The 12201-nt window shown below is 50.7% G+C and overlaps 1 protein-coding gene across 1 annotated transcript in view; it reads right to left on the bottom strand.

Moving 5' to 3' along the window:
* The window catches only part of IARS1 (isoleucyl-tRNA synthetase 1), a 64242-nt gene that overhangs the window by 14018 nt on the left and 38023 nt on the right, over positions 1-12201 (bottom strand). Inside the window, exons 18-27 of the mRNA XM_008690857.2 lie at positions 11857-11940; positions 10668-10812; positions 9274-9394; positions 6957-7048; positions 5868-5945; positions 5108-5229; positions 4842-4944; positions 4511-4594; positions 3126-3300; positions 767-879 (exon numbers count right to left, since the gene is read on the bottom strand). Of these exons, the coding sequence (XP_008689079.1) occupies positions 767-879; positions 3126-3300; positions 4511-4594; positions 4842-4944; positions 5108-5229; positions 5868-5945; positions 6957-7048; positions 9274-9394; positions 10668-10812; positions 11857-11940 (1117 nt within the window). The remainder of the gene's footprint in view (positions 1-766; positions 880-3125; positions 3301-4510; positions 4595-4841; positions 4945-5107; positions 5230-5867; positions 5946-6956; positions 7049-9273; positions 9395-10667; positions 10813-11856; positions 11941-12201) is intronic.

Here is a 12201-nt window from a genome sequence, read left to right as displayed (position 1 = left end):
CCCCGCCCCTGCATGTGGTTACGCACAGAGGGACTCCCACCCTGGAGATCTTTTTTTTTTTTTAAAGATTTTATTTATTTATTTGACAGAGATAGAGACAGCCAGCGAGAGAGGGAACACAAGCAGGGGGAACGGGAGAGGAAGAAGCAGGCTCACAGCGGAGGAGCCTGACGTGGGGCTCGAACCCAGAACGCCGGGATCACGCCCTGAGCCGAAGGCAGACGCTTAACGACGGAGCCACCCAGGCGCGCCTACCCTGGAGATCTTATGACCTGTCTGCCCAGAGAAGTCTGGTCAAGAGCAAGGAGAGAAGCTCTGATCCATCAGGACAAAAAGCGCTGAGCCCAGAATCCGAAACTGCTGCACATCGTCCTCCAGGACATCCCTCCCCAGCCAGCCTCCGCGCCTCTGTGCGCATTTCTACCAGATAACTTGTCAGACAAAAGAGTAAGAACTGGCTTACTGTCCTGTCTCTATGACTGGCTCATTCCTTGAAGGACGCAGTTACATCGTGTTCATTTTGTAGGACCCAACACTTAGGAAAACTGCACACACGTCACAAAACATTGTACATATGTGCTAAAGAAATGCACATGTTAAGAGCATACAATGGAGTAATTTAATAAAGCCAATCTAAAATGAATACCTGGTTTATTGTACCCTGAGACCAGCTGTCAACACTCAAGAAAGACGGACGTAGGCAAATACTTTTTCCTCTTACGTTACACCTTTTGGTAAAGACACATTCTAGGGAAGAGAAAAATACCTGGGCATCCGCGTGTGCTTCATACTGCGTCGTCCCTCCTGTTGTCTGATCAAAGGTGTACAGGAGGCGGATGTCCTCTGCATGCAGCTCATGGCCTTCTACAGCAATGGTCCCTGTTGGAGAAGCAACTGCCACTGTGAGCCAGCCCCCCTGCAGCCTCCTCCCCACACCGCCCAGCTACCGCACACTATGCCGATTTTTAATAACTTCACAGCATCAAGCTGCAGAGACTTGAGAGGTCATGTCCTCCTGACTCATTCCTTTACACTTCCCCATGCTGCCTTGAGGACAGTTAATCACTGCCAACATCGACCCATGTAGGTAAGTCCCCAGGTCCAAAGGCATGTGCCAGGAGGTGACGCATCCCCACCATAAACACAGAGCTGTGTGACGTACTGAAGAGAGCAGGCTGCAGAGTCCCGGCGGACCCAGGTCCACCACTCACTGGCTGCAGGACCCCAGCTCCACTATCTGCTGAGCAGGGTGGGGTGACGATGAAGTCAACAGGTCAAGTTCTGGGCGCCATCCTCCCACAGCAGGCAGCATGCATGAACGGGGCGGCGGGGGGATGGCAATGCCCATTTTCAGGGAAGCCTGCTGCGGTCACCCACAATGATCTTCCTGGTGTCTGACCAATGGGCTGTCACTTTGACTACGTCACTCTGTTCTGAAAACAGTTTTGCTGGGGCGCCTGGGTGGCTCAGCTGTTAAGCGTCTCAGGTCATGATCCCAGGGTCCTGGGATCCAGCCCCGCATCGGGCTCCCTGCTCAGCAGGAAGCCTGCTTCTCCCTCTCCCACTCCCCCTGCTTGTGTTCCCTCTCTTGCTGTCTCTGTCAAATGAATAAATAAAATCTTAAAAAGAAAAGAAAAGAAAACTGTACTGCTTTCTGTTAGTGCAGAAATCCACTCAGAAAGTAGTTTAGAAGCTGTAGGTCTTCAATTTCAAATAAGGATTATTTCAATGATTTTTCAATATTTTGGCCATCTGTTCAAACAGCTTAGATTTGTGAAGCCGGACAAATCACATTAGCAATGACTCAACTTTTAGTTGCTAGGCTTCTTACGTTTTATCTAAAAATGTGAGGACTCTGAGTCCTTCCATCTCTCCTCGTGACACCTCTGTGCTTGTGATTTTCAACGTCAGAGGGAACCCTAACAACCAAACACCTTGTGCCCCAGCGTGGCTGTACAGAATCAAGCAGCCATACTAAGACCCCAGGGGATTCTACTTGTGACAGAGCTGAGAATTCCCGGGCACCTGGAAAGTCCCCCAAAGCGGAGGAGAGAGAGGCTAAGTCCCCCTTCCTAACCTCCTCCTATTGTCCTAGACGTTTCCATCAGAGCACTTATCAAAACTACGATTGTTTCCACAAATCTTCAGTGTCCAACAGCACCATGAGGGTAAGGACAAAGTCTGTCTCACTCGTTTCAGGGTTCACAGGGCCAGCCGAACACAAGGGCTTTAACAAGTATTTGCTCAATTAGTTCAAATCCAGTCTTGCCCAAATAAGACACCAAACTGTGAATTCTTGATGTCTTAGAGAAATCATCGTAAGTTCTGATCCAGTTCTCCCTCAAAGCAGCTCCAAACCTCACTGCTAAGTCCCTTTCTCAAAATCTACTTTGATCCTTTCTGTCGAATGTATTCCAGTCTTCATTCGGACACCTCCAAACACCATCATGATTTTTCTCCATCCAGTAACAACGAACCTGATACCAGGGGCTCTGCATTCTCCCCCACTAGGGTAGTTTCTAGGCTCCTGTTAGCATGTGCAGAGTTCACTGCTAACCACCCATCTGGTTCAGTCACTCTACCTAGAAATCTAGCCCAAAGGAATCGACTGCACAGAACATTTACACGTGAACATGCTCACTGCAATGCTACTGGCAGGATGGAAGAATGGAAACAATCTGAAGAGCCAACAACAGAGGTGGTTAAGAACACGAGACATCCCCACTAAGGAAAACCGTTACAACGGTCTAGAAACAGCACCTCACAGACTAATGCCACATGTAAAGTAAAAATGCAAAATAAAAAAGTACAATAAACATGAAAAATAAAAATGTAAGTGTGAAAAACATGACATCTGTAACTACGGTGTGACCTCCAGTTGTGAGCGTGTGCCTCTGGGACTGTCTGTACCAGGATTTTCACAGGGCCCGGCCCTGGCATAGAGCAGGCACTTGGTCTGCAGTCAAGGCACAGGTGACGGCTCAGGGATCATTTGTAGTCTCTCCTTCTTCTACATTATCAGAGTTATTTGTTATGCACTTCAGTGACAGTGCTGGTCAGGCAGGAGCCCGGGTGTGAGGCGGTGCGAGGGGCCATGGACCGTGCGGGCCAGGGCAGACACCCACCGCTCTCCTGGAAGCGCTCCAGCTCCTCACTGCTCAGCTGTTTGATGGATGTCATCACCGCCCTGAAGGCTCCCTTCAGACGCTTCCCCAGGACCATGTGATCAGGCTCTGCCCTTAGGCGAATGCCATACTTGTTTTTATCCGTAGACAGCGTGACCTTTCGGACGTTTAATTCCTGTAGTTGGTAGCGACGATGAACAGGAAGAGGGAGATAAAACCATGTGACCATAAAAACTTGCACACAAACATTCAAACAACATTGGTCACAACAGCCAGGAAGTGGAGCCACCCTAATGTCCATCAGCTGTGAAAGGATAAACAAGATGTGATCTATCCACACAACAGACTACTACTTACAAAATAAAGGACTGAGGCACGGACACAGGCTATACCATGAACCCTTTGCGCCAAGTGAAGGAAGTCCTCCTCAAAAGACCACCTGCTGTTGGGTTCCATTTACAGGAAACGTCCAGAGCAGCCACACCCAGGGACAGAAAGCTTACATGCGTGGTTGCCAGGATGCGGCGGGATCTTGAGGGCAAAAATGACGTGTGAATGCTAATGGATATTGGGTTTCTTTTTGGGGTGATCGAAATGTTATAAATTTTTAATGACTGTACAATTCTATAAATAACTTAAAAATCCTCTTGTCCAGATCATTCAAGACAGCTGAGCAAAACTCAACTAAAGAAGATTCTAGACTTAAAGAGGAGGCACCTGGGTGGCTCAGCTGGTTAAGCGTCTGACTCCTGGTTTAGGCTCAGGTCATGATCTCGGGGTTGTGGGATCCAGCCCCATGTCAGGCTCCACACTCAGCAGAGAGTCTGCTTGAGAGAATCTCTCTTCTCTTCCCCTCTGCCCCTCCCCCACCCTCTAAATAAATAAAATCTTAAAACACTGTCATGTGAAAAAAACGCAAGTTGAAGACTATGAACATGGTCCTCTCTAGCACAAAGCCAAAGGCGTGCGCACGTGTACGTGCATGTCCACACCCAGCCCCCGATGCTGGAGGCTGAGCTGCTCACGACCAAGGCATGCCCACTTGTCACCTGATTTGAAGGAACCGTTTTTTGGTTAATTATCAAAGAGTATTTGGAGAAGGTAAGTGGATGAAGGTAGTGAGTGATCCAATCAAGGTGAAGAAATCCACCAATCTTGGAATTACTTTTAAAGAATTACAATGACATTGTAAAAAGGCAAAAATGCACACTGCCTCTAAGCAAAGTGTTAAGATTCCGTGGACGGCTAAGTATTTGGATGTGCTGACATATGGACAGAGAAGGATTCATGATACGCTCAAAGTGAACCTCACTGAACGGTACTAGTCCTAACCATCTTCTCAAAGTAGTCTACTTGGACCCAAACAGTCAAGCCAGCACTCTTACCTCAATAATATACTTCTCCAAAGACTTGATCTCATGAAGAGCTTCTGGATCCTGATGGATAACCACAATTTCTTTCAAAGGATACTAGGAGGAAAGGGAAGGGGAAGTTTACCAAGCAGCCAGCCCCTGAAACTGCAGGAAAGTAAAATGTTTGTTTTATCCGAATCTCAAGCTCCAGACTGATCAGGCTCAGCCAACATTAAATCTTTCACCCCTTACTTCAGAAAAGAAAAAAATTATGCCATTGCTGGAAGCACTGTCTTTTAAGAAAATGCTCCAAAGGTGTAATTATTTGGGCCTGCACGTGTAAAATACAAACGAAGCATCAAACCTTTATCGGAATGGTTTTGCGGTCTCGAATCACTCGCCCAAGTTCGATCACAGACTGCATCCGAGACACTGCACTCTCCGTGTTCTTGTCAATCAGCTCCTCCCTGACAACAGACATGGGGGTAAGAGGGACTCCATGAAGGGGAGACCATCCCAAATGACAGGTGCATGGAGTGAGGAAGGGGCAGCCCCTCCACAGCCTGAGGAGCAGCCGCCATGTGAGCCTTCCCGGGCCTAGGCGAGGCTTCCGTGTTACCTGATTCTTACCGAACATGGGGCAGCATGAGGTAGTGGATACTGTGTGTGTCCTTGTCCTGGACAGAAACAGGGTCGATCAGCAGCTTTAGATTCTGGTACATCAATTCGGTGAGAAAAGGTGTATAGGGTGCCTGCATGAGGACAGAGGACATCACTAACTGACCTCAGAGGAAAAGAGCAGCTCCACGTTACTTTCTGAACTCGGCGGGTTGGATACTGCGCGGTGCTGCCACGGCACAGCCCGACCCCGAAGCATCCCAGAGGAAGTCTGTAATAAAAACAGGAGCCCCAACCACGCCCGAAAGTCCCCACACCTCAGAAACCACATCGGTGGGCTGAGAGGCACCAGGCACAAGGCCGGTCTCGTTCGTGTGTGTTCAGGAAGTGAACAGAGGGCTCATGACCTCAGGCTGGAGTAACAGTGACAGGATACAGACGTTTAGTGAAACACTGTCTGTGACGTGTTTGTATGGTTAGATACCCACTCAAGAACTTCCGTTACGACGACAGAACCCGCATGCTCACAGGCAGCTGTGGCTCTGCTGTCTTGAGGCCAGCACCCTGACCCAAACTGTGCTGCCAGTGGTGGACAGGAAGAACCAGCTCTGGAAGCCAATGTTTCTTAACCCTTCCTCACACAGATGAGCTAACAAGATTTCTCAAAAGGAACTAGGGAGTTAAGTTGTTTTAAAACTCCTATTTCTATTTCTGGGGGGACAAGTACAGACTAGCTGCGGATGGACGGAGGGCTAGAGTTCCGGCATCTTACCATCAGTCTGCACAGAGACAGCAGGACACTGAACAAGGTCTCCAGGGCCGTAACACAGTCCTCCACCCCGTTTTCACCCTAGTGAGTAAGAAGCTCGCGTTAATTAGACTGTTAGAACCCAGTCAGTTGAATGGAGAGTGCGACCCCCAGAGAGCACACAGTGCGCAGACAGGACAGCAGAGCTGGGACAGGCGGCCACAGCCCAGCGTCTGGGGTTGGGCAGGAGGCTGGTGTGGGCCCTGCTCTCCCCACCTCTGCGCCCACGTGCCTGAGGACCTGGATGCTGTGCCTGCGACTCACGTGTGATACACAGAAATGGTTACAGACAGGAAATTTAAGTTATGTTTAGATAAGATTTCTTATTATGAAAAATATGTATATACTGTATATTTAAGAAATAAGGACACTAATTCACTGTAGGAAAAACACAAAGGTTATAAAAAAGAGAAGTCAACTGTAACGAAGTTATACAGAGACAGGTGCTGTGAACATTGTAGAGTGAGCCCCTCTGCACGTGGGTGTGCTGTGTGGGACCTATTTTAACAAAAATGAAATTACTGTTTTGTGAAGGGCTTTCATCATTCACACATCTGGAAGCGGGCTGGTGGGCGGTGGCACGGACGCCTTCACCGTCTACACGCAGCCCTGTCAGGGCCTGGGACGGGTCTCAGCCCGCGTGCCCAACAGGCTGTCCATAAATAATGTCCCTCCAGAGGGAAGAAGTGAGGAGGGGCCTCTCTTGAGATCACGGCCATCCCCGGGACATCTGCACGTATCTGCCTGACTTCCTTTCGTGTTTTAAGAGAATCTGCTCAGCTCAAGTCCTGTACGGCCCTGAGGCTTTCCCTCCCACAGGACATGTCTTTAGCTATCTTGAAAGTATGCAAGCAGACTTCTGGAACCTACAGGTTCCTATCTATCAAATCGGGATAAATATAGTTGACTTACAATGTAAAAAAAGAAAAAAGAGCTTCAGAAACTGAGAGCACTTGAAAACGTTCCTTTCTCTTCTGGCTGCACTCATGTTTCTCCACGGTCGCCCTCCCACACTTGGCCCGTCCCTACAGCAGCCTGCGTGTGTGCACGCACCTTCAGCCTTCTGCGGTTCATCCTGACGTACCAGTTGGTTAGGACATCCACGAACTTGACCAGGCGAGGCACCACCGTATAGAGCCTGTAAGCTGAAAGCAGATGATCAGGCAGCGAGAACAGCTGAGCGTCTAGGGTGCAGCGAGGGCCAGACGCAAGACAGCACAAGCAGCCTTGCCACCCCAGGGCTGCCATGCTTGCTAAGGAGACAGGAAGAACCAAAGTGACACAATCCTGGTGGCATTCCCCAAGGATCAACTACGTGGCTGTCAGGGGGCCTGAAGGGTGCACACGAACCACCCTGTGTGTACAAACTCCCGTGGTCAGTGAGAAAACCAGAAACCCCAGGCTCGTGGTGGACAGGCCACAGCTGCATGCCTGACTTCCTTCCACGGTGCTACCCTGACCCTCCGCTAAGACGCACTAGACACAGAGAGAGCTCTAACCAGGGGCTGAGGCACAGCACAGGCCAGCGCTTTCCAACCAGAGCGCCTCTGCCCTGATGTCTGGAGACACGTTCTGGCCCCCCGAGCTGGACCCTAGGGCAGCTGCTCAGCAGTGCAGAGCCCAGCAGCCCCCTCCAGAGAATGCCTGGCCCAAACCACCAGCAGAATGGGCTCCCCGGGAAAGGACAAAGACATGAGGCCTCCGAGGAACTGCGAGGGCAAGCAGGAGGTGAGGGTGCTCAGCCAGTCTTGTTTAAGGTACGGGCCTATTTTTAGGATTTTCCCGTTCACCTCCCTGTAACTGATACTCTCTGTTGCACAAAAACGAACACCAACACCAAGAATCAGACCAGCAAGTACAAACAAACACCACTTGTATTACTGAATGCGTTCAGTGACTGTTATGAGGCCTCTGGTGCAAACTACACAGTGGGAAGTGCCAAGACCAGAGCTGAGGTGCCGGCGGCCACTCACTCCCCGAGGGGCGACGTGGCGGTAAGAGGCCTAGCCTGAAGGAAAGAGCTCATGTCAGGGCTCACTACACCCCTCACCATCTAGGAGGCCGGAGATCCCAGTGCTCAGGTGTCAACCACTGGAGGCACACAGAACCCTCACAGCGGGCTGTGCCGTACACGGGAGCAACACCGTGGCTGCTGGAGTCCCTGACGGGAACTGCAGACTCTCCAGACCTCAGGACCCTATCCGTGAAAGGCTGAGGGTACAGAGCCAGCAGGCCGTGGACACAACTGCTACCTGACCTCTCGTTTCCAAAGAGACCGACCCCAGCCGGCATGCACGCGCTCAGGCCATGGCTCTCCTGTCCCGACCTGTTTCCTACGATTCACGTCACTCGGGAGGGACAGGGGACAAGGCTGTGAGCAGGTGTCCTGGGGTGTGCGGTGAGCTCTGTCTGCACGCTCATTTCCATCTTCACTTACATCAGTTTGTCCAACAGCCTGTCGAACATCCGTCTGATGCGTGTTTAGCAGTAGGGGGCAGGCGTCAGGATGCCTGACAACCTGGGGGAATTTCCCAGACTCCTCACCCTCTTGTGCCAAGTCCTGAGGCACCAGGGATTCTGGGAATGCCACGTGCCTGCATGACCGCAGCACGCTGGGGCAGGCTGGTTAACCTCATCAGGGGACGCGTAGGGCAGGCGTCTCTCCTCCTCTGCACCAACTTTGGCGGACCCATGTCAGGTATCCTATCCTACTTTCGTAGTTTCTGGAATTTCTCACCATAGCTTGCTCTATCTCCAACCTCAAGGAAACCAACATAACCTACGTTTCCAGCCTGTGTCCAAGACCCAATTCATTGTTGCTAGGTAAGAAATACAGGGGAAACAAACACCCACCTCATTACTATTTTTCTGTATTTCCTAATTTCTCAGGACTGGACAGGGACTACTTATTTAATAATTAAAGTAGACTAAAAAACGCGGGCTAACAAGTGCTCCTTGAGCACCTACTGTCTGCCAGCTACTCTCTGTGCACAATCTGTTTTAGCCTTGTAACAACACCACCAGGCACTTTTCAGAGAAAGAAACCGAGGCCTGAGGACTTTGGGCAGCCCCTGCCAGAGGGAACAGGTGGTGGAGGTGGGCTGGAACCGTGGAAGCCCATGTGGTGTCTGTGGCCAGTGGGGTGAGGCTGAGCCGACCCCCAGGCCTCAGAGCAGCATGTTTCTAAAAGTCTTTCTACAACCCCTCATATTTGAGGGGTTAAAACAAACAAGGATTTATCTACTGTTCTGTATCTCTCAAAATGTTTACAGAACTTCCTCTGTGTTTACAAAGCACAGTTAAGTATCGAAAGGGTAATTAGAAAGAGAACAATTCTTATTTCCAGGACGATGGCCCAAGAGAGTCATACCTGCCATTTCGGTCTCAAAGAACCCAACCAGCGACTGTATGCAGGATAGGACCCACCGGTCCGTGATGTTGGCACTTCCTTTAACTGTGTTCTCATTGTAGAGGAATTCCATTCCTTCCTCCTAGAAAGGGACAATCACTAAAACATTCTGCATGCTTAGGGGAAATTACTGTACAGAAATGAACTCTTTAAGCCACTTAAACTGAAAGGAGCCCACAACAGCAATCCACAAAACCCCAGTCTCCACGGGCAATTTAAATTTCTGATTCTCAGCAATATTTCCAAATAAGCTCTAAACCTGGGATTAAGTCCTCAGTTAATCCATTACATTTTTGACCGCTGTAAACAGAATTTAGGAAAAAATTATTCCTTTGTACCAAAAGTGACGATGAGTTGAGAAATACTCCAAAATCTTGTAAGTGTAGGGTTTAGTTACTTTGAACCCACTGAAGGAAAGCTCGTAAAGCTGGCTAAGACTGGACGATTATCTACAGACTGAACACGAGCACTAAGAATGAACGTCTCTGCTTAAATTGTCCATGTTAACCGGAATGCTCTGTCCCACTCCACCTTCCCCCCTCGTGCAGCAGCAACACCAGGTTGGGGGGCGGCGGCCGTGCTGACTCCGGCACTGATCCCAGACCCTGATGGTGGAGCCGGTGTCCGAGTGCTCCAGAGACGCACGCTGGCAGAGGCCTGTGGGGACCGTCTGAGGCCCACTTGCCCTAGAGGTGGTGACAACAAAGGCAGGAGCAACACTAGGAGCTGGGGAGACTGCCTGCCTCCTCAACTCACAGGGAGAAGCCCACACTGGGAGACGAGCCAGAGGCGGCGGCAGGCGAACAGCCAGCCTGCCCAAGTATGGCATTCACAGCTCAGGCCTCCAGCCCATTTCCAGGAAGGATTAACGCTGCACGATTAGTCAACAGTAATGTACACAGCGATTCTACTGTAAGGCATTGGACATAAAAACGAAAGATGAGGCACACAGGTTTTCAGATGGTGCCCCCCCGGCCAGCAGGCACTTCCACATACACCACCCTTGCTTCCCCCACCAACAACCCAGTGGGACGTCTCTCACTGTCAGAGTCTGGACCTCGATGCCTCACACACTGGCTGCAGCAGCCTCTACCAGGTGCCCCCTCCCTGGGAGCGGTGGGCTCTTCACCCCCACCCCTGTCAGCGTGGTTCCATGAGGGGAGGGCAACCAGGGGAACGAATGACCCTCCCAGGCAGCTCTTCTACAGGAGAGGCCCCAGTGTCCCACCGAGGCCAGCGGAGTCAGCCCAGCACCGTCACCAATGTCCCCTCCCTCCCCCGCAATGGCTCTGAGCACCACCCATGCTCTTGAGCAAACCCAACTCAACCCAGCGAGATGGGACCCCACCCCCTACCTTCTGCAGCCTCAGGACATTCTGGATGAAGAAGCGGTAGGCATTGTACCAAGGGAGCAGCACGTCCTTCAAGACATCACGCACACCCTCCTCCTTAAATCGGAGGTTTTCTGCTCTCACCACAGGGGAGTTGATCAGATATAATCTGGATGAGGAGAAATGTTACATGGAAAAGGAGTACACAGATTAAAACAAGTACCCTTATTGGACACGTTGACACTGCAAACACCAAACTTACCGTTTTTTATTTATTAGCGTTTTTAGAATTACAAATACTCTTCTTATGGTCAATTTAAAACTGACAAAGCTCTAACTTTGTGCAAGAGACCCAGCGAATAATAAAGGGGAGACATAACCCCATATCAAAATATGGCACTCGACCAACCTAGAAGCACGCCCCGTGCCAGTCAGTGTGGGCCTCGGGGCAGCAGGGCCTCCTCCCCAGGCACCACACGCAGGCACAGGGATTCACAAAAGGAACAGCCGAGAGTTCTCTGCCGGCACAGACAGGCTCCCAGAGGGAAGAGGCCAGGACGTCGCTAAACGTCTGAAGGACAGTCCCCACTGCAAAGAATTATCTGGCTCGGTTGTCAGCAGTGCCGAGGGGCAGTCTACAGCTAACGGGGCGGAAGGACAGCCGTTAACTGTTCCTAGGCAGCTGTGCAAGTGCTCGGGCTCAGACCCTGGATGTGGGTCTCCGCATCTGCAGCAGGAGGCTGCAGAGTGAGACCACTGTGGCTCCTTTCCACCCGAACACTCGATGGGCATGACGAGGACTAACATTTCAAGCCGTGGCTCACACTTCTCTAAAAGCATTTCAGTATTCACTTTCATTTGCTCTAGCATGAATAACCCTCAGATGGCTCTTCTGAGGAGCAGGCGTAGAAATGAAATAAACGGCCACCCAGATGAAGAGCCAGGCAGGGGGGGTGAGGCAGAAACCCCAGGAGCCAGCCTGGGAGCAACACAGGTCCTGGGCCTCACAACACCTCTGGGCTTCCACATGCTGGTCACTGAGAAACCGCCCTGAGGGTCTGGAGCCAACACCACACCAATGTGACTGTCCCCGTTCAGACAGACAGAGTTTGAAAAAGCTAATTATGAACCAAATGTAAGGATCGCGATTAACAGAATAAGTGAAGCTTACATAAAAAGGACATTATACACAGGGCAGAGCACTGGCCTGTACCTGAGGGCGTCGGCACCATATTTATGGATGATTGAAAGTGGATCCGGGTAATTCTTCTTTCGTTTGCTCATTTTTTGACCATCACTTGAAAAACAAAAGGGAGATGCCAATTAAATAAGTCACCACCATGGCCTATCTTTTTTTTTTTTTTTTAAAGATTTTATTTATTCGACAGAGACAGAGACAGCCAGCGAGAGAGGGAACACAAGCAGGGGGAGTGGGAGAGGAAGAAGCAGGCTCACAGCGGAGGAGCCTGATGTGGGGCTCGATCCCACAACACCGGGATCACGCCCTGAGCCGAAGGCAGACGCTTAACCGCTGTGCCACCCAGGCGCCCCCACCATG

The sequence above is a fragment of the Ursus maritimus genome, unplaced genomic scaffold (assembly GCF_017311325.1).
Source record: "Ursus maritimus isolate PB19 unplaced genomic scaffold, ASM1731132v1 scaffold_34, whole genome shotgun sequence".
NCBI classification, from domain to species: Eukaryota; Metazoa; Chordata; class Mammalia; order Carnivora; family Ursidae; genus Ursus; species Ursus maritimus.
Note: the sequence above shows the minus strand (reverse complement) of the source record. Positions and strands in the feature narration are given on the sequence as shown.